Source organism: Vombatus ursinus, unplaced genomic scaffold (assembly GCF_900497805.2).
Source record: "Vombatus ursinus unplaced genomic scaffold, bare-nosed wombat genome assembly UNPS02014946.1, whole genome shotgun sequence".
In the NCBI taxonomy this organism is placed as follows: Eukaryota; Metazoa; Chordata; class Mammalia; order Diprotodontia; family Vombatidae; genus Vombatus; species Vombatus ursinus.
In genome coordinates, this window is record NW_020954724.1 from 2,364,572 (window position 1) to 2,390,561 (window position 25,990).

Consider the following 25,990-nt stretch of genomic DNA (forward strand, 5'->3'; position numbering starts at 1 on the left):
CAAATTTATAAGTTTGAATTCAGTTTCCATTTTGTTCTTTTTTTCAAAGTCAGATGTTCATTTAACTGAGAGTTATGACTTGATTAGGCTTATTAGTAAATGAAATCAATGAGTATTTGAATTTTTTAAGTTTTTCAGTTCACAAAAGAAAGCCAGCCTTACTGGACTATTTATTAAACCTTTAATCAATCCGGAAGGCTTAAATTAAGCCTCATTCTCCCATTGAACATATACTAGTTCCAGCACTAGTCTTTTTCCACTCCAATCCATGCCACTGTCATACTACTCTTCCTAAAACACAGCCGATCATTTATCTCCCTTCCTTGCTGTTCCTTAAACTAGGCACTTCTGTCTCCTCACTCAAGACATTTTCATTGGCTGCCTCCCATGCCTGGAATATTCTCCTTCTTCCTCATCACCTTCAAGTTCCAGCTAAAATCTCACCTTTTATAGGAAGCCCTAGCCCTTAATTCTAGTGCTTTCCCTATATATAGTGTATATAGCTTGTCTGTAGATAGTTGTTTGTATTTTGTCTACCCCATTGGACATTGGACTCTTTGAGAGCAGGGCCTGTCTTTTGCTTTTCTTTACATCCACAGCACTTAGCACAGTCCCTGGCACATAGTAGGTGCTTAATAAATATTTATTGATTGACTCTACCTTTCAATGAATTGTTCTGTATATGTCAAAATTTCTACTAGTTCCAAAATTTTTAAAAGTGTTTAATAACAACTAGGATATATGCATACACATATATGTATGTGTGTGTATGTGTGTATGCTCTAAGGTCTGCAAAGCAATTTACATTGTCTCATTTGACCCTTACAATGACCCTATAAGACAAGTATTATTATTATTTATATTTTGTAGAAGATGAAGCTAGGGCTGAGAGAGTTTAAGTGACTTGCCCACAATCACACAGCAAGTAAGTACCTGGGGCGAGATTTGAACTCAGGTCTTAATTCCCAAGTACAGCAGTCTATCCACTACACCACTTAAGTGCATAATGTGTGACTACATGAAAAACAAATTTACCACCTCTCTTCTAAAACCAGCATCTCTTCCTGACTTTTCTATTTCCCTTATGCCATTCTTCTCGATAAAACTATGAAGTCCATTTTTGCTTCTCTCACCTTTCTCTTCTTACCATTCAGTTAGTTGGCAAGTCCTGTCTTTTCTCCCTTGAAATGCCTCTCCAATCGGTGCCTTCTTTCTTGTTATCATTCTTATTTAGATTTTATTACCTCTTGTCTGGGCTGGTCTCCTTTTTTCTAGTCTCTTTCCTACTCAAATCCATCCTATACCTGGCTGCCAAAATAATCCTAAAGCACCAAACTGATTATGGCTTAAAACCTTGGGCAGATCGCCATTGTGTATGGAATAATGTCCATGCACTTTGCTCTGGCATTCAAAGCTTCTACTGCTCAGGTCTCCACCTACCTTTCCAGCTTTGACCTCCATTGCTTCATACATATACTCTATATAGTAGCCACACCCAACTGCTCACCACTTCCTGAACAGACTCTACATTTTTCTCACCTCCACTCACATTTTTCCTTTTCCCTGGAATGTCCTCCCTCCTAGTTATGCCCCTCAAAAAAAATCTAGCTTTTGTTACCTTCTCCCTGAAACTTTCCTGATCATCCAGCTATGACATCAACCCCCATCATACTTTGTATTCTTTTATGATCCTTAGCACTTTCACCCTTATATGGTGGCTTAGTTCCCATACTAGATTCTAGCTATTTTAGTGCAGAGACCATGTCTTAATCATCTTTATAGTGATTTTCAAGAAGTCTTGTGTGTAGTGGTTACTAAATAAATATTTGTTGAACAATACTGTAAGTTGCTTGAATTAAAGTTGTCTTCATCTGTACTTGTGAGAGGCAGTGTGGTGTGATGGACAGAGAGCTGATCCATCAAATTTCTTTGAAGCTAAATATTAGATTCAATGAATATATTTTATTAAATATATTGTTTGTTTCACTAAATATTTCTCAATTACATTTAAAATTTTTTAACATTCATATTTCAGATTTTTGAATTCCAAATTCTCCCCTTCCCTCTCCCCCCATCATACTCCTCAAGAAGGTAAGCAATGTGATATTAATTATGCATATGAAGTCATGCAAAACCTATTATCACATTAGCCATGTTGCAAAAGAAAACACACACAAACCAAGAAAAACAAAGAAAGTGAAAAAAGTGTGCTTCAATCTACACTCAGAGTTAATCAGTTTGCTCCCTGAAGGTGGACAGCATTTTTCATCCTGAGTCCTTTGGAATTGTCTTAGATCATTGTCTTGATTGGAGTAGCTAAGTCTTTCACAGTTGATTATCATTGCAATCATCGTTGCTGTTACTATGTACAATGTTCTCCTGGTTCAGCTCACTTCACTTTGTATCAGTTCATATAAGACTTTCCAGGTTTTTCTGAAACAATCCCACTCACCTTTTCTTTTTTTAAAAATTAATTAATAAATTTATTTTTAGTGTTTAATATTCATTTCCATAAGATTTTGAGTTCCAAATTTTCTCCCCCTCCTTTCCCTTCCCCCTCCCCAAGACAGTGTGCAATCTAATATAGGCTTTACATATACATTCATATCAAACATATTTTCACATAAGTCATGTTGTAAAGAAGAACTAGAACCAATGGGAGGAACCACGAGAAAGAAGAAACAAGCAAACAAAAAGAGAGCAAATATTATGCTTCGATCTGCATTCAGACTCTATGGTTCTTTTTCTGGATGCGCATAGCATTTTCCATCATGAATCTTTTGGAGTTGTTTTAGATCCTTGCATTGCTAAGAAGCTAAGTCTATCAAAGTTGATCAGCATACAATGTGGCAGTTACTGTGTCAATGTTCTTCTGCTTCTTCTCACTTCACTCAGCATCAGTTCATGTAAGTCTTTCTGGGTTTTTTCTGAAATCCACCTGTTCTTCATTTCTTATGAACAATAGTATTTCTTTACATTAATATACCACAACTTGTTCAGCCATTCCCCAACTTACAGGCATCCCCTCAGTTTCCAATTATTGGCCACTACAAAAAGAGCTGCTATAAATATTTTTTGTACATGTGGGTCCTTTACCCATTTTTATGCTCTCTTTGGGATACAGACCTAGAAGTGGTATTGCTGGGTCAAAGGGTATGCATAATTTTATAGCCCTTTGGGCATAGTTCCAAACTGTTCTCCAGAATGGTTGGATCCCACTCATCATTTCTTAATATTCCATCACAATCAGATACCACAAGTTGTTCAGCTATCCCCAATCATCTCTTTCCAATTCTTTGCCACCATGAAAAGAGATGCTATAAATATTTTTGTGCAAATAGGTCCTTTTCTTTTTCTTTGATCTCTTTGGGATGCAGACCTAGTAGTGGTAGTGCTGGGTCAGAGGGTAGCCCTTTGGCCATAGTTCCAAATTGTTCTCCAGAATGGTTGGACCAGTTTACAACTCCACCAACAGTGTATTAATGTCCCCATTTTTTCCATTTCTCCTCCAGCACATATCATTTCCCTTTTCTATTGTGTTAGCCAATCTGATAGGTATGAAGTGGTATTTCAGAATTGTTTTATTTTTCATTTCTCTAATCAATAGTGATTTACAGCATTTTTTTCATATAACTACTGATAGCTTTGATTTCTTCTTTTGAAAACTGCCTGTTCATAACCTTTGATCATTTATCATTTGGAGAATGGTTCTTATTTTTATAAATTTGGCTCAGTTTCCTGTATGTTTGAGAAATGAGGCCTTTATCAGAGAAACTTGCTGTAAAAAAATTTTCCCCAATGAATATATTTTCAAGTGTCAGAAGAAATTTAATTTACTAGGACTATATTAGCTTGCTAAGAAATCTAATAAGGATAACCCACTGCTCAATCCAGTGAACCACACAAAGAATCTCAGCCAACATTTCAGCTCATTATTATATTTCAAAACCAATATCTTAGAGTAGGTTAGATTTAAAACTTCTGCTTTTGTTATAAGCAGAAATTAACAAAAAAGTAAATTTAATTCAGCTTTGTGGAGATTTTGTAGTATAATGGATAGAATATGAGACAGGGCAACAGGAGTTTGAAGCTGTTGGTCTTGGGCAAATTTCTTTGGATGACTACCTAGGACTTATCTATGAAGACATAAATGAGTTTCCCCTGCATCAGTAGAACTCCACTGGGAATGTCTGATGCTGATAAAATCACAGCTCCTTAATAGACTTTAGCTGAGCCTGTTGTATTGAAAATGTCTTCTGGGGAGAAAATTAGTAAAGTCTTTGTTTTGCTCAAGAAAAATGAACTTAAGGGCAACTAATAAAAGGAATAGAGAGCATTTCTTCTTTGTCTAGAACTGGCGGTATGGGAACGATGAGTCCTGGAATTGTTTAATTAAGCAATAGACTGGGTTTAATTGGTGTGTGTGTGTATGTGGGTATGAAAACAACAACATTGTATAAAGGTAGCCCTATTTCCTTGATTGAAATTTTCAGGTTTCATAAGAAAGTTTTAAAGAAGAGAACAAAGTATGTACCCATATCTAGACCTGTCCTGTGACATTTTGAGTATATGCACAGATGTGAGACATAAGATTTTTAGAGGGGCAGACTATCCTGCCAGCTACACCAATTGTAAGACCAAATGTAAGGGAGCTGAGCTGTTCTGCCTTGATATGCCAGTTGTAGAGATACTAACCCTCCAAGACAATTCTGAGAAACTGAAGAAAGAGAGGCCCATGCCAGCTTGGTTGTATATGTGTAAATTTATTAGGGTTATGGGGGAATTTACTCATGAAACCCAGTCTTTGTAGCAGGAGGACAGAATAATATAGTAAATCCCCATACCAACCCCAGGCCAGGTCAGATATTATGTAGGAACAGAACAAAGAAGGCTTAGTGTCAGGGATGGCCTAGGGTCACATGCAAGTATTCCCTTGAGATGTTGGAGCTCCTTTTGCCGTTTACATTTACTCAAGGTAATTTACATTCTTCTGTGTAGTCAAAGGTCACATTCCCACTTTGGCTACTACAGTACAATAGAGTAACCCATGGTCTTAGAAATGATAATCACTTGTTAATACATTTCATAGAATTATGTATCCAGAAGGGGCATCAGAGGTTATCTAATCCAAAGCTCCTCAGTTTACAAATGAAGAAATTGGGACCTAAGGAAGCTAATTGAATTGCCTGAAGTCATATAGGTAATCAACACCAAAGGCCACATTGGAACCCAAGGCCTGGGACTCCAGAGCCAGGGCTGCTTCTCTGTTCTCAAAGCTACTGAAGTAGATTGTTCAAGTATGAAATTTTGGAAATGTTTGATATTCTTCAGGTGTACTTGGCCATTTCTTCAAACATAAATCTATAAAATTTTCACATTTAACTCTCCTTTCAGCTGTATATCTTGAAAATATTCTCTAACTACACAGACAAACTCTGGGACAGAAACAGTGCAATCCACTGATGATTACATCAATATAATAGCAGAGGAGTAAATTTAAATTTTGAATTCATTTTTTAAAAGCACTTAAAATTTTTTTAAAGTAAAGATGAATACATACAAGGTAGAGACTTAAATTAAGTTGTTTCCAAAAAGGTCAAGGAAGGTTGAGTAGAATTCATTACTGGACTCCTAATTATCTTGTTAGAAAGGATAACCAAGAAAAAAAAAATTGAACTGAAAATAACCAGTTGATCAAATGCATTTTGCCCAGCAAGAATAGAAGGGAGAATTCTTCAGTGTAAATTCTTTACTACTATAATAGTCTAATGTTCATTTACTAAGAGGGTTGCCACATTGTTGCTTACTAAAATATTTATCTAACTGGGTGTTTCCTTATGCAATAAGTGGTACTTTAGTCAATTATCATAAAGTGTGGGAAAATGACAATAATCTTGGTATTCATACTCACTGCCAAAAGAAAAAAAATCAAACCCAGTAGTACACAGTGTGTTTCTGCTTCTAAAAGGAGGATGCAGATTCTCAGAAACTAGGCTACAAGGACCGAAGACATGATTTTTTGTAATTAGGAGATTGCAATTAACATGGATGGAAGGTGAATCAAAAATATTTTTTAAAAAACCAGTCAAATGTTGTAAAATTTGAAACTGTCAAAAATATATGATGTTAACCAGAATGGCAATATAAATTTACTAAGGCCATAAGCACTAATAAACTTGGAATTCCCAGCTTTAGAAAAACAAAAAAGGAGCATATACAACTATTTTAGAGGAATTCTAAGTCTACAAAAATATACCATAGTATATTGGAAAATTTATATCAGAGAATTTTAGGTAATAGTGAATTTTCTTTAAAAATCAGCTTTCTTTTCCTGCCATCTGTAATATGTATCAAATGACATCATTCTCTGGACATGGAGAGATGGCTCATATTTTCCTGCCAGATTTTGGTCAAAGCAGAGAGAGAAAATTAACTAGGATCTCCTAGAGGCAATGCTCCTAATGTAAGATACTCTTTTGGCCATCAGTTCGATCCTTTTCCCATTACACTTGAATACCATTCATGTATTCCACTTTAGAAGCTATCTAATCTGTGCTGTTCAAGTTTTTTTTTTAAGAAAACTTAATTAAAGTAAAAATGGATAGTAATACATTTTCTTTTTGTTAAGAGCATCTCAAAATGCTTTGTGATGTCAAGTTGCTAACCTTTATAAATAAACAACCAGTGTGCAAGAATTACTCTAAACAGAATGACAGGTGGAAGAATTGAGTTACGAAGTTTTTGACCTCAGAATTCACAATAACATTGGCAAAGCTTAGTGTAAAATTTGAGTTTGCTATTAACATGGTACAGAAAAGACAGAGTGATACATTTAGTTTCAGAGAACCTAGATTGAGGTCCCATCTCTGCCACCTGTGTGAACTTGGGAAAATCACTTTTCCTCTCTGGCACCTACTTTTTTCATTTGTAAAATGAAAGGGTTATTCAAGGTGACTTTAAGGTCCCATCAATCTCTGTTACCATAATTCAATATTCCAGATATTTCTTGAGTACATACTATGCACCTTGATTGTATGACATCCTGGATGCCTGGAAAATGGCACCACAAACAAAAATCCAATCTTGGCTGTAATACAGACTTGGGAGCAAAAATGCTGGGTATGTCATGCATTTTCTACTTTGAGGTTTAACTGCATTCCAGGAGCATACCCTAACTAAACTAGTACCAAAGCCAACTCTGGTGAAAAGTGAATTGAGAAGAGCCTGCTTTCTGAAAGCTCATGCCTTAAAATTTGGGCCAAGGAAAAACCTTAATCATGTGGGAAACTGATGTTCATCTAGCATTTCAGGAGGCAGACCTGAAGCATTTCCAGAATGTAGAGCAGGACTGATAAGGGGGCAGGCCATCTGAGTAATGGAGGATGTTGAGTGAATGAATAAGTGAATGGATGCATGGGGAAAGTCCATTTACAGTGGAAAAGAGCACCATTCTTCATATTTTTTTTTTTGGCAGTCAGTGGCTCAGCAATCACATCTGGAAGTTATATCAGTAAAAAATAAAAACATTTCTATGGCTATAAAAAGTAATTACAAAAAAAGTGGAATTTGGTTAATGAGAACAGCTGAGAATAAGAATATAAAAAGCTAGTTGTTTTTTCCCCCTACCTCTAATTCTACTTTTTGCAGAGGATAATAGGAAGGGAAAGAAGGAAATAAGCATTTGATAAGCACCTGCTATGTGCCAGGCACCATGTTAAGTACTTGGAAATATTATTTCATTCAATTCTCACAACAGCCCTGCAAGGTACTGTTATTATTCCCATTTTACAGTTGGGGAAATTAATGCAAACAGAGGTAAAGTGACTTTTTCAGCTTTACTGAGCTGTAAGTGTTTAAGACTGGCTTTGACTCTAGATCCACTTCTCTGTCCACTCTTCCACCTAGCTTTTGGGAGTAGGATTCTCTTCTTCACATCAAATTTCTGGAAAATAGGATTTGAAATGTGATGGAGCCAAAGGGAATGTGATTTCATATTTTCTTTGGAGGACTTTAATTTTATTTTATTACTTTGAGAGGATAAAAATCATTTTGCCCTAGATTTTTTTTAAATTTTTTCTTCTTCTATTTTCTTTCCATTAATCCTCTTTCCACTCCTGTAAGAGGCAGTCAGGAAAAGGATTGGGAATTTTTAGAAAAAGGAAAAGAGAGAGGGGATCTTTTTCTGTTTCTTCCCTGCCTCTTTCCTCCAACTTTATTGGCAAGACTCTTGTATAAATATTGTCAGTTCCTGGGAAAGAAATTTGGCTAGAGATTCCTGTTTTGTTTTGTTTTTAATCTTGTTTTAAAGATGGAAGAATGAATGTAAAATAGTTTCTTTTCTGATCTTACTTTCAACATTTGAACTTACTAGAAGTGGAATAGTCTACTTAATACCTCCAACATCTTGCCTTTCCCATCTTTTTTTACCCATTTCAATTTTCCTAATTGTTTATCCTGTACTTTCTCTCTTACACTCTATGTCCTTCTGCTTATTTTTTTCCTCTCCTATTTACTTTCTCCAGTGTGTTTCTTTTTATATCATGTTGTTCTTTCCTTCTTCCTTCATGCTTGGTGTAATGTACTAGATTTAAAATAAGAAGACCTAGATTTTAGATGCAAGTTCACCATTTACTAGTTAAGTGACCATGGACAAGTCACTTAATTATGAACCTCAGTTTTCTTATCTACAGAATAGAAATAATCATAATTGCACCTTTTCTCATACAGTTTCTGTGAACAAAGTACTTTATGAAGTGTCTATCTTCCTTATATGTCTGAAGACTTGACGTTTTTTCTCCACTTTCTCTCTTTGTGTGTAGTGGCTGTTTCATTCTGTATCTGCTGAGTCCCTAAAATAATTTTTGTCCTCTCATTGGCACCAGAACTGGGGCTAAGTACATCATTAAAACTCATTTATTATGTACTGTACTGTATATAGGAAAGAGAAAAAAGATAATGCTGTAGGTGAAAGAGAGGAAGGGAATGAATAGATGCTATGGAGAGGAGTAACTACCCAACACTTTCTTTTCCATCTAACCACATTTTTTATGTCCTCTATAAATTTTTCCCCATTTACCCTAACCTAAGACATTCTCTCTCATCTGAACTCTTATGGTTTATTTGTCTGTATAGTTCATTTGGACTCATTGAGGAAGAGAGGAAAGTATACTGGACGTTGGTTGAAAACAGCTACCAGAATCTTGAATGGTTGATAAACATGGATTGAGTAAACCTTAAAGAAAGGCAGGTTACTGAGTGATGGTGGTAAAGGGAGAGCCTGGAAGTAGCAAGGGTGTACAAGGAGTATTCCAATTCTCCCCCTTCAACCAGTTGGTCAGGGTGAATGAGTGAAAGATCAGCCAGTGCTGGAGGTGGCCAAAGAAGCTGTGTCATCAAGAAGGAAACCAGGTCTCAGTGAGTGCAAGAAGACATAAAGAGCAAGAAAGGAAAAGGTTTAGCATAAAAGCTTGTTTGGTAGGCATTCTAGAATAGGCATTCTAAAAAAGCACAGTGGAAGGGATGGGAAGCTTTAAAATGGGGTGTTGGCAGGGTTGTATTGAGGGGGATGGGAATGAGGGAGCAGCCCATGAGGGAGCAGCCCATGAGGGGTCAAGAATGGGGTTTGGAGAGGGCAGGTAGAGATTTAGAATCACTGGGATGGAAAGTGAATGATGGGGTGGGAATATGTTAACCACTGAGGAATAGGGATTCAGCCTGGGAGCAGAGTTTTCCTGGAGTGTGAGGCAGCAGTGTATAGATGGAAGGGGTTGAGGGGCCAGGGAAACTGAATGATAGCCAGATTGTGCTCAGAATCTGATCCAGTAGCTTTCCTGAGAGGCCAGGAATGGAAGCCCTAACAAATTATAGTAGCCCAGATAAATAGTACATGCTCAATAAATATTTATCTATTGATAAGTTGAAGAGTTGGAGAGTACTGGTCATGAAGGAGACAGAGGACAGGTTGGGATATAAATGGGGAAAAGTTTGGGGAAAGGATAGAGCATGGGGTTGCTGTGAGTAGGAGAGAAGAGGAAAAGAGTTCCATGAAAGAGGGAGGAAGAGAGACTGAATGGGTATGAGGCCACCCAAATTTCACAGAAAAAAGAGCTACTTATTAATAAGACTGTTTTCCACATTCATACTTACCTATTACAAAAGCTTGGTGACTGTAGTTCTCGGGCAGTAAGAATGATATTTATACTATTTTTCTTATTAGTGAAGATGTGCATTTGAGATTTTTTTAAAAGCAAATGTCTTTAGATATACATTTAATTAGGTTGAAATAAAAAATAACAGTTGTAGGGGTAGCTGGTTCTGTAGCAGTGGGAAACCAATATCAGCTTATACATAAAGATAGGCATCTCTTTTATGTACATGCAATGCTTGCAGGTATGTATATGTATCTATATATGTACAACATCTTGCCCATGGTATATACTAATTATGGGACCCTGAACAAATCACTTAACTTCTCAGTGTTCTAGGTGACTTTTTAAGATTAGATGTTCACCTCCAAGATTAGATGCTCACTTCTTCTTCTTCTTTTTTTTTTTTTTTGGTTAGGCAATTGGGGTTAAGTGACTTGCCCAGCGTCATTCAGCTAGTATGTGTCAAGTGTTTGGTCTGAGGCTGGATTTGAACTTAGGTCCTTCTGACTTCAGGGCCGGTGCTCTATCCACTGTGCCACCTAATTGCCCCTAGATGCTCACTTCTAAGAGTAGATGCTCACCTACACTCACAGGAGTTTCCTCACCTGGTAATTCTCTATACACCAATGAAATCACAGAGATATACCTCTATACATACACATATATGAGTGTGTGTATGTAGTTTTCATATATTATAGATCATTCTGAACAATTGTATGAACACCAACACTTTCTGTTACATGTGGTATAGTAAATTTCATTGACTAACATTCTGTAAATGCCTGAATCTAAAAAATAAAAGAAAACATTATTTAGACTAAGTGACATGTGAAAACATAAGAATGCTATATGGATTCCAGTAATTGCTCAATGATTTTTATCCCGTGTTCCCATTACTTAATTCAAAACATTAATGTACTTGCAAAGCTACCAGGATAAAGGGGAAAGGATAAGAAATTCTTTTTATTCCCTCACTACAAAAAGCAAGTCTGATCCAACTTAAAAGATGTGATGATTGAATTGGGACAGACCTGAGAAATCCTTACAATAGTCACTGCAATTTGCCTAGTCTGAACTGCCTCTGGGAAACAATGCTGATTTTGACACAAACGCCAACATTTTGATTACTTCAAGAGTGATATTTGGACTGCATGTAACTAGGAGTGTGATGGCTCAGGAAAGTCAGTTGTTAAATTTGTTGGCAAATGCTATAAATCAAGACTTGATTTACTACTTTGTTGATTGCCTAGACTTAAGAAAGTAATGAAGAAAATGTTAATAATACAGATTAAGTGTAAAAATATGCTGCATATAGTTTTTTTTTTCCTTCCTCTGGAGAGCCAGTTTTTAAACATTTACCAGCACATATCAGTGGATGACCCTGTTGGGCCATTATGGTCCTTCCCTAGAATGAATAAGAATTCCTTAATTTCTGCTTGACTGAAAGGTTTAAAAACTGGAAACTGGAAATTTTAAAATCCCTCAGCATCATCATCAATTCTTTCTTCATTTCCTGTTTCAGCAAAATAGGTACTCTATCTCCTTGTTGAGGTTAACTTTTTACTGTGGGTTCTTGTTCCTCTCTGCTAAGGCTTTGCCTTCAACAATTACCCAACCCCTCATTCTCATCTTCCCCCTGGCTCCTTCCCTTCTCTCTATGAGCATCCTGAAGACTTTGAACTCTAATAAAGCCTTTCCTTAATCCTTTTTATTCCACCCAACTAACACCTCATCACTCTTCACCCCTTTATAGCATTAAGCTTCTTGAAAAAGTAGTTCACGCCTACTGACTTCTCTCTCCCTAACACCTGGTATTTTGTTTCTGTCCTCTCCCTAAAAAATAAAGAAAAAATATTCTTTCGAAGGTCATCTATCACTTCCCCCATCAAACAGGATTGTTCTTTTTTTTGTTTTTTTGTTTTTGCTTTTTCCAGGTCTCATCCTGTTTAGTTCCTCTGAAGTATTTGACACTGTTTATTAATTTGCCACTTCTTTCTGGATCTTTTCTACTTTGTTGACTTCAGATATCACATTATCCTTATCTCTTCCTTACTTCTATAACTGGTCTTCCTATCTCTTTCATTAGCACCTTGTCTTTTTTTCAAAGTATTCTCTTTCATCTTCAGTTCTGTTCTCCATATGCTGACTACTTGGTCAATCTAATTAATTCCCATGGCTTCAACTATCTCTTCTTTGAAGGTGACTCTTAAGTTTTTACATCCAGCTCTGACCTCTCCTGACCTCCAAGATCCCATCTTAGATTGCCTACAGGATACATTTACTTTATTCTATATCTCATGTCCATTTTATATCTGTAATGATACCCTAAGCTCAATATGCCTAATACAAAGCTTCTCCTTTCTCCAAAAATTTTCTTCTGCCTGACCTCACTATGTCTGTCGGTGTGACTAACATTCAACCAAATCTTTCCCATTTAAAACACGCTGTTATCTTCCCACTATCTCATCTCTTATATCCACTTAGCAAATCCTTTCTATCCTACCTCAGAGTCATCCCTTCTTACTTTTCCCAATGTCCCTATTCTCACTGTAACCACCCTAGTATGAGTCCTCATTTCAATCCAATCTAAACTTCCTGACCCTCCTGCCTTTAATCTTCCCCCCCACCTTACAAATCATCTTCAATGATGCTGCCAGACAAAACTCCCTTATGCATGATCTAGTCATATTACTCCTCTACTCAAAATTATTTAATGATTTCCTGTTGCCTACTGAGTAAAGTTGAAATTCTTTGCCTCGTATTCAAAGTTCTCTTATGATTTGGTGGAAACTAATCTATCTTCAGCCTTGTATGCTATTCTCCCTGCTGCTTTATATCTATATACATACGTATATACATATACATATCTCCTAAAAGAAAGAACCATCCCTTCCTTTTTATAGCACAAATGGCCCGACTGAACTATTCAAAGAATTTTGCAAGAAAAGACCCATCCTATTCTAATTTATATGACTGTCTTCTTTTTCTTTGTGGCACCCAGTTCCTAGTATAGATTACTAAACATAGTAGGTACTCAATATATGTTTGTTGAATAAATTTTTAAATGAATATTTTACTATCTCACAAAATTTTTATTTCTTCCTGTACTTACTAAAATCATAGCAGTAATGTATTACTCCTGAAGAAGTAGAGTACAAATGTTATGGGCCACATTTAAAACTTGTAACTATTTTTATAATCCAGGTTTTTGTGTCTGGGCTCATCAGTATGGCTACTTTTAGTTATGGTGAAATATGAATTCTTTGTCAAGTAGAAATTGTTAAGTTGTGGCTTGTTCCATTGTATTGCTACATTATTCTGCTGGAATCCATTTAATTGTGAACTGATTTTCTTATTCAACTACAGCTTTTTATGCCATATTAATTTCATATTAAGGATATTTTAATATATTTATTGAGATTTTTCCCCTTTAAAATAATTGCTTCATTTTAAAAGTCATAATTTCTCAAGAAAGAATTATGACAGAAGGTTTCCACCTGACCAAAACATACATTTTCATTCTTGTAATCAGATGGTAATTTTCATGTGTTATTCTTTTAATAGGAAATATCAAAGTTTGCAGAAAAAGACAACACAATTCTTGGAGAAGGTGGAATCACTCTGAGTGGAGGTCAACGAGCAAGAATTTCTTTAGCAAGGTTAATATTTTGGAATTTGTTCAACTGAAATTTGCTGTAACTACAACATTTATGAAAAGGCACAAAATCCTTTCAATATTTTTTAGATAATTTGATTTAAAATACCTTAGGGTTCAGAGCAAGAGCGGTATTTTCTAAAGTTTTGTAAGTAATACATTAAAAACATACTTTAAGATCTATAGATAATGATGTACCATCCAAATCTTATTAAAATGAAAACTTTTACAATGAGTGAACCCTAAATTGTAGATTATATTAACAGACGTTTTACCATACACTGTTCCACAATCTGAATCTCCCTGAGAACTGGGAACCATTAGTGAGATAATGCTAATTACATAAATTCAACTAAACTCTCTCTTCAAGTGCGTCTTCTCAAGTAGCAAAATATTTAATTAAGATCGACTAGCCAAGTAGGGGGCAGAATCCTTCTTAGTTTTCCTTCTCGCCCCCCCTAAGAAAATCGAATGCAATCTCCTATGCAAAGGAGAGAGGGCTCGCTTACTTCCTGAATAAATGTCCCCTAGAATGACTTTTCCATAGCACCCGTAGAAGGAAAGAAGGAATGAGAGAGGGAAGGAGGAAAGGAAGTAGAGAAAGATGAAAGGAAGGAGGGAAGGAAAGAGGGAAGGATAGAAAGAAGGAAGAAGAAAGGAAGCAAGGTCATTTTCCTCCATATCATCTTGTGTGACCCTGGGCAAGTCACTTAACCTGTCTGTCTCATTTTGTCACCTATAAAATGAACTGGAGAAGGAAATGGCAAGCCATTGCAGTGTCTTTGCCAAGAAAAACCCCAAAAATGAGATCATGGAGAGTTGGATGTGACTGAAACAACTCCACAACAACAACAGCTTCTCAGTGTGGTCTTGTTAGCTAACGTGGTGATCTGTGTACATCTCTGGGGTATAGGCTTCAGGATCATCAGAGTTTTTACCAGAACTCTTGTGCTCAGGCAGACATTTTGTAGTATCTCCCACACAATTTTGTCTTTATTTTCTTTTCTCCAACTAAAGACTGTTTCCAGTTACAGTGGGAAGTCATCTCTGTCTCTTGTCTCTCTTAGTTTATTCTCAGAATTGACAAGCAACTTCCATGGGCAGCTGCTTCTCCCACCCTGTGGTGGATATCACAGTGAATGAATTCTTCATGTGTGGCTTCTTCTTCAATGAAGCCTGTACCTCCTCAGACAACCCTTGCATCTAGTTACAAACCTGGCATGAGTCTGATATCCTGGGACATCTCCCAAAGAATAATAGCTCTCTTGTCTCATACTTTGTGGGCAGTAAGGTCGGATAGGAATTAGACAGTATTGACAATCATCAGCTTGCCCTTGGTATGCTATTGTATCCTCACGATAACCCTGTCAGGTAGGTAGGGGCTTGACATCATAATCTCCATTTTTCAGAAGAAAAAAACAGACTTGAAGAGATTAAATAACTCGTCCAAGGACACATTGCATGTCATTGGGAGAGGTGGGATTTGAATCCAGTTTTTCTTACTTGAAAGTTCAGTGATTTCTTTTTTCCTTTTGTTACACCTCACTGCCTCTCCTAGTCTTTAAGTCTATATCATGCCTTTGCATTTGTGGGTATGTATTTGCCTTATGTAGCTGAACTATTAAGCTTAAATTCACACAGAAAGTTCATAGAAAATACGTAAGATTTTTAGTTTGCCATTTTGTCTCAGATTTCACTGATATAGGGAAATTTCTCCCTATGTGGAAATTATCTTTACAGATATAGATCAGCACTACACATCAGCACAAGCCTTTGGTCTTAGCAATTGCTTGGGAGTCAATGAGAGTAGGGAGTGTTCGTTCAGTGGAAAGGGTACTGACTTTGGAGTCAGAGGAAATTGGGTTCAAATTCTGGTTCTGCCACTTCTTGTCTGTGTGACTTTGGCCAAATCATGGCCTCTCTGGGCCTTGAGTTTTCTCAACTATAAAATAAAGAGTTTAGATTTGACCTCTAAATTCTCTACTATCTCTCTGTGACCCTATGACTTTCCCTAACTAGTATGTGTCAGAGGAGGGACATAAGCCTAGATTTTCCTGAGTTTGAGGCCAGTTCTCCCTCCCATAGTTTTCATTTTAATAGGCTTAGAAGTTAATTTTTTAAAAGAGAAAGCTGAATTATATTAGTTGACAATGGCTAGAATTTATAATTGTTAAAGAAGAATGGACACAGTGGCTGTTCTTACCAGTGTGAAGAATTATACTGGGGCTTATTGTATTTTGCAAAGAGGTAATAAATCATAAATTTCTGGAGTTGCATGGAAATTCAGAGTCATCTAGCCTAATTGTACAGAAGCATAATTCCCTTTCATAACTGATTAATTTGTTTTTGAGAACAAAAAATATTAAATATGCTGAATCATAATTTAATCACTTAACCCGTTATCTCTGATAATAAAATAAATCCATCACTATTCCTCAATCATTCATGTCTCATTAGAGTTGTTAAGGGAAAAAATGGACTCATTAAGGTTTCACCTGGGTAATGAGAACAATTGTCTCAGTAATTCACAAATGAGGTAAAAGTTGACTTAACCTCTGCCTCTTAGTTATCCTGGCTGCCTTTGATACTTAACTCAAAGCCCACATTTTTTTTTTCTTTTTGGTTAGGTAATGGGGTTCGGTGACTTGCCCAGGGTCACACAGCTAGTAAATGTTATGTGTCTGAGACTGGATTTGAACTCAGGTCCTCCCAAATCCAGGGCTGGTGCTGTAACCACTATGCAACCTAGCTGCCCCCAAAGCCCACTTTTCGAAAGAGCCTCTTTTGATTTTCTAAGTTACTCATGCCTTACCTACCAGATTGCCTTCTCTATATATCTTAGCAGAAGAAGGATTTGAATCCAGGACTTCTGATTCCAGGTCCAGTGTTCTTTCCCATATACATCTGGGATGCCATTGAACAAGAAGTTATTTAATGTTGTAAATTCCTCCAATAGAATGTATGCTTCTATCTTGAGGGTAGGGACTGGGCTGTTTTACTTTTTTTTATATCCCCAAAGCTCAGCAGAGTGCCTGGCACATGGTAAACTTTTAATAAATGAACATTGAATGACTATACTGGTACATTAATGAATTAATGTGAGAAACTTCTGCAAAGCTTACATTTCCATTTTTGTCCTTTCTGCAAATAGTTTTCAAAAATATAAATGTAACTATAAAAATTCCATTTGACTTTAGAAGCTACATTGGTTTGTTTTATATTTACCACTCACTTCTACCTTGTAAGCATTTTTCCTTCTTGTACTGTCCATAATAATAAGGTAAAAATAAGCTTCTACTTATAAGAACAGAGAGGTAGCCACAAAAGCAAAATTAAAAGGATAAACAGTGTCCATTCCTTTTATATGAATGCTTTGGATTTATCTGTCTCACTTTGGTGGGAGTAGCTAGGCCCTATATTAGTAAGCCAGAGTTACCAGCTGCAAAAGGCAGGTATACACAATGTCCAGTTTGCAAGGCTAGGAGGTCCCTTGATTGCTAATCAATGAGTTGTAGATCAACTATGATCAACTGTAGATCAACTGTAGATCAGTTGAACAGATAACATGGGCCAGACCAAGTACTTCAGGACCCATTTTTAGAAATAACAATATTCTGCCCTATTTTACTACCTAAAAAGTTTGGGTCTCTCAGGGTCTGTTTTAAGAAGAATCTGATTTTTCTGACTTGGTTTAAGGCCCCCAGATTCACTCCAGAGTGAACTTCAGCGTCTGAGGGTAGCCCTTGAATGATCTTAGCTTTTCTAGTGCATCCTGAACAAAGCTGAGCCAAGAGTAGTCCAGGCTCCTTAGCCTGGCTCTGCAAGTAAGTAGAATCCCAAAAGTATCACTAGACCTCGAAGCAGAGGTCCTAGACTAAAATCCCAGTTCTGCTGCTGAATATCTGTTTGACTTGGGTAATTATTTTACCTTTCTGCCTTAGATTCCTTATTAATAAAATGGGGGTGATGGTGGATTAAATGATCTCTGTCACTTCCAGCTCTAAATCTGTAGCTTATTGTACAGAATTTTGTAGAGAAGCCTTTCACCAGTCTCCAGAAATACCCCCACTTTATTCAGGAAAATTCTCCTTCCCTTCCTTCGTTCCTTCTTTTTCTTTCCATTATTCTTTTCCTGCTTTCCTCCTTCCCTCCCTCTCTTTCTCCCTTCTTTCCTTTTCTCCTCGCTTCTTGGCTTTTTTTCCCCCTTCTATTCTGAGGTTGCTTCCACATCAGAGGTTAAAGAGATCCCAGAACTTGGTCAAAAAGAGCATTTTTTCAGGAATTGAAAAGCCCTAATGTATAACCAGTTTTAAATTCTAGATATACTTGTCACCAAAACAACGTATCAAAACTGAATAATAAGAGAAATCGATCATGTAGTTTGAAAGGTGTGTGGTTTTTTGTTTTTGTTTTTTTAGCAAGCAAAACTTTTTCTTTATTCTTCTTGTTTAATTTTAGAACATAAAAATTATTTTGTAATATGCCATAATATAGTGTTATAGCAGGATTTTTGCTTACTCATATGCAACAATCTCATGCATGCAGGTATGCGTGTTGCAAGATGTAAAGCAATACCTTTCAGGTTTTTTCTGAGACAAAGACACAAATCCCTACCCTCACCCTACTACTAATATGTCACCTTATAAATTCTTCCAGTTTCAAAGACCATTTAGTAGATATGAATGGAATTTCATTAGAAAGTAACAAAATTAGTCATTAATTGATTGACTGATTCATTGGCTCTGAGCCTCAGGAAAACCAAAGAAATTTCTTTTCCCCATAAGCTTTTTCTCCTCTCTGTCTCATACTTCAAACTCATAGACTTAGACAAACATCAGTGATATTGATCATATAATTTATTAACAGGAGAACATAATACATGACATAGATAAATATTTAGAGAATGCATTGGCTGTGAGAAAATCACTGCCAGAGTGCACTGTGTGCTCTTTAAAAGTAATAAAAGAAGTTGTTGACTAGAATTCTCTCCCCGGTAGTTACCACTACTGAATCCTCCAAAACTCTGAAACCATAGTTCAACAATTCCGTTCTCTCAGGAATAAATATAATTTAACTCACTCAATTCACCTCTGGAATGATTAGTTAAACTCAGATCTCTCAAAATATCTCTTTAGACTCTCAAATGACAGTTAATTTTGTTAGTCACATTCTCATTCTCTCGTGGAGTTAACTGTAGTCTTTTGTTACTTGAAAGTTAGCTCTCCACCTCTCCTCAGGACAGAAATTCTCATAATGCTTTCTCAGTGTTTCACATAAACTCCCCCAAAGATGAATGTTAATGGTCAGTCCCCAAGGTTCTTTTCTCCTTCTTATAAAGGTATAGCAATAGCATCTATTGTCTCTGTGAAAATGGCTATTTAATCTAGGGTTACAATCAATTTTAAGAAGCAATCAGGCATTTCTCGTATTACCTTTGAACTTAAACTTCAATGTTTCAATGGAGTTATGATCTCATAGATTTCAATATTCCCTCTGTCAGTGCAAGTCACGTCCCATCCATCACTCATTCTGTGCAATATTTGGTTTTGTTCTAACATAGATCCTCCACAGAGGGTCTAACTCTAACCTGTGTGCCCATTGTCTATTAAATAAGTACATCTATATTTTAAAAAGCAACAACAGATTTTCAGCATCAAATAATTAACATCTTGAAAAAAGTTCTGTGAATTACAAAGAAAGTTCTCAAACATATTTGAATAGTTTACTGTCTATTTATAATCTTAAGGGCAAGAAATATGTTCATTATGCCTTTTGTATCCCTCGCACCTGGTACAATGTTTTGCACATAGCCTTTAATAAAAGTTTGTTGAATTTGTTCAATGATGTTTCTTAGTAATAAGTTAATTAAATTCACATTAAATTATGGGAGCATAATCTCATTATGCTATTGTTCCAAAATTGAATCAACAAGGATTTTATATGGCCAAAGATATTTTTCTTCATAAAGTTAGGAAAGCACAATAAAAGTTCGTGGATGAACCCTAAGAGACTGAGCTAAGAATTCTTCCTTTGAGGAAATTACACATTCACTAACATTTGACATTATCAAGAACAAAATGTTTAGTGATCCATCAACAATGTTTAGTAGCCATCAACATTATTTGTTATTTTAAAAACCAAATGGGTGTTCTCTACTATATTCCATGGAGGGAAGTTGTATGGGTTGGTGAAAGGAGCACTGGACAAGGAATCAGAAACCTGCCATGGACGTGCCATATGACTGTAGACATTAGTCTCCCTTAGCCCATCTTTTCATTTTCAAGGCAAAGAAATTGAACTATGTCAGTGAATGGTGATTCTAAATTTTTGTTTTCAGTTATAGAACCCTTCAGAGCAAAACTTTGTGAATATGTGAATATGTAATTCTGCCATCAGTTTTTGTTGTCAATACTTTTACTTTCAAACAATTAATAGCATTTATTAAGTGCCTGATATGTGGCAGAATATGTTCCACTTACATATAAAACAAAAATGTAGGTAGGCAGTTATTATTTCATTCCCTCTCCACCAACATACATTGACTGGGCATCATATGTTATTTGGATATATTCAGTGATTGATTTTGACCAATCTCCAATCATACTGTGCATTGGCTAAACAGCCAACACTGATGGAAAAGCTTTATTATGTGCATTTCTCCTCTCTTATTATTATTTTGTTTGAGGGAACTCTCATACTCTTTTGTGGAGTCCCAAAAATCTACAGAATAGTTTGACAAATATTAGCCTAGCTGATTTTTAAGGTTCCTTTTACTGCTCTGATTTTCTTTGGTTTAAATACTTTTAAATTTTTTTAAAAAGTTGTTTTTTGTAATATATGTTTTCTCAAGGTAATATATTAAAAGGAGGTGAATACTTAAATTACTATAAAAATGTGCTAGTTACATGGCAACCACCATGAGTTAATTTTATTTAAATTTAGCAAAACTCTTGCCTTTAGGTAGTTGTTAAAAGTCATAAAATCTTGCATAATTCCCACCCTACCTGTACATTTAAAATCACTTACAAGAAATAGAATATAGAAATTTGCAAGTAAATATGGAAGAAAAATGAATTTGTTTCCATTTGTTTTTTAGAGCAATATACAAAGATGCAGATTTGTACCTTTTAGATTCTCCATTTGGCTATTTAGATGTGTTAACAGAAAAGGAGATATTTGAAAGGTAAGTTCTTTGAATAATTTATCAAATTCAGTTGTTTTTAGGGGAACCTGACATTTCATTGACATAGAGTTCCTTAGGTGAGGAAATTCCCTTTACCAAAGCTCATCAACATCTCTGCAATTCATATTCTTAGAGAGTAGCTTAGAGGCATAGAGGGTTTAAGTAATACTGGGGTCAAGTGGACAGCTAGGTGGCTCAATGGATAGAGCACTGGGCCTGGAGTCAGGAATACCTGACTTCAAATTCAACCTCAGGCATTTCCTAGCTGTGTGACCTTGAGCAAGTCACTTAACCCTGTTTGCCTCAGTTTCCTCGTCTCTAAAATGAGCTGGAGAAGGAAATGGCAAACTACTCCAGTATCTTTGCCTAGAAAACCCCAAATGAAGTCATGGAGAGCTGGACACAACTGAACACCAGCATCATAAGGTCAAAACACATGTGATAGGCAGGACTTGAACCCAGATCTTCCTAGAGGAAAATTGGAAGGACCACTTATCAAGTTGATTTTAATTCAATACATGATGACCGGATATTTAGAAGAATTTAGTCACCTTATATGGTCCAGGGGGTTGCTTCCAAAGTCTAGTTTTGTTTTCTTTTGTTCATAATTCGACCAAGTTTCTTGTGGTAGTCTTGGCTTCATTATTAATCAGAGGTTAAAACCTGAAAGGAAATTTGTGAAATTGCTTAAGAATTGAAAAGCTCTGAAATTTAAAAAGGCATAAATATAGAATTGAGAGTTCCAGAGGGCTGTGGAAACAACATGGGTCTATTCTTCCACCTCCTGTACCATTTTATGATTTATAAAGAAAGTGAAAAAAAAAAGTAAACTGTGTGAAGTCACACTTTTATTAGAAGAATTTGCTTATGGCACAATTAACTAAAAACTCTAATTCAATTTGGAATAAGAATTACAACCCCTTTGTGGTCACAGAGTCCTTTCTCCTCCCTACTCTACCTCCAGGTCTGGAACCACAAACCATAATCAAATCAGTTCTCCCATTGTTCCTGCATAGAACTTTCTCATCTAGACCAAGGTGGCCACTCCCTGGCCACTACTCTTTTATATAATTTGTCTCCCCCATTCAAATCTAAGTTCCTTAAATGCAAGGATAATAATAATAGCTAGCATATATGCAAGTGTGCATATATATATATATGCATATATATATATAATTTATATAATGTCTACAAAGGCACTGTGCTAAATACTTTGCAATAATTATCCCATTTGATCTTCACAACAATCCTGGGAGGCAGGTACTAATTACTATTTCCATTTTAGGATTGAGGTAACTGAGACATATAGAGAAAGGTTAAGTGAGTTGACGGGGATTACATAGCTAGTAAGTGTCCGAGGCTGGATTTGAACTCAGGTCTTCCTGATTCCAGGCTCAGAGCTCTATCCATTGTTCCACCTAGTTGCCTCAAAGACAGTCCTGGGGGACTACCTTTACTTTTTTATTTATAGCCTGAAGGCTTAATACAATGTTTAGCCAATAGTAAGTATTTTATAAATAGCTTTTCTTTCATTAATTCATAAAAAGTAAATGAAAAAAGGTTTATAATATAAGCTCCATAATAGTTATATAATGAATTAATGAAATATAAAGGGTATTATTAACCTTTTCTGGATCACGAATTCCCTTGGCAGTCTTGTGGAATCTGTGGAATCCTTCTCAGAATGATTGTTTTTGGTCTATATTCATAATTGAAGAAAGTACTAAATTTCAGTTAAAGATTAATTAAATTAATTAATTAAAGATTCAGTTAAAGATGAGGATAAAGACGTAATTTCCCCCCACCAAAGTTTATGTACCTCCTTAAAATGTGGAGGGGGCTTATATAACCATTACAATTAGCCTGCCGGGGCAGCTAGGTGGTGTAGTGGATAGAACACCGCACCTGAAGTCAGGAGGACCTGAGTTCAAATCCTTCCTCAGACTAAACACTTGACACTTACTAGCTGTGTGAGACCCTGGGCAAGTCACTTAACCCCAATTGCCTACAAAAAAAAAATTAGCCTGCGAGTGAACATTTTGTTGACATAAACCCCCTTTCTGTTTCTGAAGCTGTGTCTGTAAGCTGATGGCAAACAAGACCAGGATATTGATCACCTCTAAAATGGAACATTTAAAGAAAGCTGACAAGATATTAATTTTACATGAAGGCAGTTGCTATTTTTATGGGACCTTTTCTGAACTTCAAAGTCTGAGGCCTGACTTTAGCTCAAAACTCATGGGATTTGATTCTTTTGACCAGTTCAGCGCAGAAAGAAGAAGCTCAATCATAACAGAAACCCTGAGACGTTTCTCCATAGAAAGTGATACTGCTGTTTCCTGGAATGAAGGAAAAAAACAAGCTTTTAAACAAACTGGAGACTTTGGGGAAAGAAGAAAGAATTCTATTCTCAGTCCACTGAACTCCACTAGGAAATTTTCAGTAGTGCAAAAGGGTCAACAGCAAATTGAAGAAAATGGTGATGAGCCATTAGAAAGGAGATTGTCTTTGGTGCCTGATTCTGAGCAGGGAGAGGCCATTCTGCCTAGGAGTAACATGATCAACACTGGTCCAACATTACACGGACGGAACAGGAGACAGTCGGTATTGAATCTGATGACCCGCCCCTCAGTTCACCAAAGTCAGAACACGTACAAAACAGGAAATGCTGCTGTCAGGAAGATGTCCATGGTCCCTCAGTCTAAGTTATCTGAAATAGATATCTACTCCCGACGTTTATCCCGAGATAGTGGCATGGACATAAGTGATGAAATTAATGAAGAAGATTTAAAGGTATTCATGTGAATTTTCAATGGTAACCTTTTTATATTTATCACAGCTTATCTAGTAAAACTTACTAGCATTCGGAGAGGGGTGTGTGTGTGTGTGTGTGTGTGTGTGTGTGTGTGTGTGTGTTTAAACTTTGGCCTTTCACCACGTTGGAGTAGGGAGAAGAAATTTGGATTAGTATACAAGTGACCTAAAAGTATCAAGAGAACAAACTGTTTTCAAGCTTTTTTGAAGCATTCATTTATATTCAGTGGAACTTTGCAAAGTCAGCAGAAATTACCTGGGCTGGTGCTTTATTTGCTACGGGAAAGTGGGTTTCCTTAGGGAGTTCCAGGTCAGCATAGAAATAGGTTCCCTTGTTGGTGGAGGGAATGCCCTTTGAGGAAACACCTACCAATATACATTAGCACTTATTTTGCAATGTATAGAGAATGGCCTAGGATTTAAAAAGTTGTGACTTGCTTGAATTTACAAAGTCAACTTGTATCAGATGCCTCAGTAGCCTAGTGGATAAAGCATAGGCTTCCTAAACCAGGAATTATGGGTTTAAACCCTATATGGAATAAGTATTTTTTTAATCCTCAAAACTCCTACACATTGATAACTAATTAAGGAGAGATGTGAATAATTTGTGGCTATTTTTATTATATATATCACAGATTTGAGAGCTGGAAGGGCCTTTAGGGGTGACCTACTTTAACCCCCTCATTTTATAGAGTAGGAAATTGAAGATCAGAGATATTGTATAACTTGTCCAAAGTCACACAGCTAGGCAGCACAGACAGAGCTAGGATTTGATCCACCCTGCCCTCTAACTCATAATCAAGCGTACTTTGTACCGTAACACCCTGTCCCTGTTCTCACTATCTACCCAAATCTATATGAAACCTGACATTGGGACTACATATGAAAACCTCTCTGAACCTAAATCAAACCTTATGTTTTATGTGCCCACAGTGTAAATGGAACTCTAACATATGGACAGAAATGTAAGTGAGAGCACCATTCTTGTCCTCTAGAAGTTTATATTATGCAAAGGATAGTGCTTGTTCAGATCAACTGTATATGCTGGTACACTACTGTAGTCATGTATTAGCGTGCCATGTATATACATATACATATATGCATATGAACATATGCATGTACATATATGTGTATATGGATACATATCTATATTCACATGTACACATATGTACATGCTCACAGGCATTATCTTATTTTGGAAAGAACAGTAGATCTGGAATCAGAAAATCTAAGTTAAATTTGAATTCTTTACCGGTTAGCTATGTGACCATGAGTAAATCACCTAACCAAAGTTTCATCATATGAGGTGGTAGAGTCCAAAGGAAAGGATATTGTAATTGGAGTCAGATACTCAAGTTCAAATCTGGTTCTATGAGTTACTCATGTGATTCTGGGAAGCTGATTTAACCTTTTTGGGCCTCAGTTTCCTCATTTATAAAATAAAGGAGGAGAGATTGAACCTGATGAATTCTGAGGTCTAAATCTATGTTTACCTTTTTACATGAGGGAATTGGACTGTATGATTTCCAAGGTCTCTTCTGGCTCTGAAACATATCCATTTATATTATATTTATGTCATCCAGAATGAGTTCTCTCTAGACAAATAAAAATTTTAGGAAAGTTCTCATATTTAGACTTACCTACTTGTTTAAATAATAGTTTATCTCGAGTATCAAAGTATGGATAAATTATCTAAAAAATTATGGTTTTTAAGAATTGAAAATCTGATCAAGTGCTTCAGTAGGTAGAAGGATAGATAATTTTAAACCTCACATGAATGAAAAAATGCATTTTTCAGATATTGAAAAAAAGCTTATTTTAAAAAAGTTTTTCATTTTACTTAAATCAAGAAAGTTTATGTGAAAGTGTCCAAGAGACTTTCAAGGTGAGCTTTGTTTTCAATCATGTCACACCAAGATTATAGATCATTTTGTTATTTAATTTAGATGCTATGCTTTGATAACCCTTACCAGGTCTGCATATATGTGGAATGAGATTTTTCCTGGGAAAGTATTTACCAGTTGCTTTCCTGGGCCATAATAAATAATTGTTTCCATTAATGTGGAACATTTAAAGACCACTACTTGGACTTCAAAGAATAAAAATTGGGGACCACACAAGTTCTGTTAGCTGCTTCTGAAAAGAGAAGATATAGCAGGTTAATTAACACACTCTTCCATTATCTAGCAA

General features: G+C 36.2%; 1 protein-coding gene across 6 annotated transcripts in view; it reads left to right on the forward strand.

Moving 5' to 3' along the window:
* Window positions 1-25,990, forward strand: part of CFTR (cystic fibrosis transmembrane conductance regulator) — a 233,898-nt gene that overhangs the window by 115,457 nt on the left and 92,451 nt on the right. For all 6 annotated transcript variants that reach the window (XM_027845011.1, XM_027845012.1, XM_027845015.1 and 3 more), the window contains 3 exons: window positions 13,713-13,807; window positions 20,900-20,986; window positions 23,059-23,779. In XM_027845011.1, the coding sequence (XP_027700812.1) occupies window positions 13,713-13,807; window positions 20,900-20,986; window positions 23,059-23,779 (903 nt within the window). The remainder of the gene's footprint in view (window positions 1-13,712; window positions 13,808-20,899; window positions 20,987-23,058; window positions 23,780-25,990) is intronic.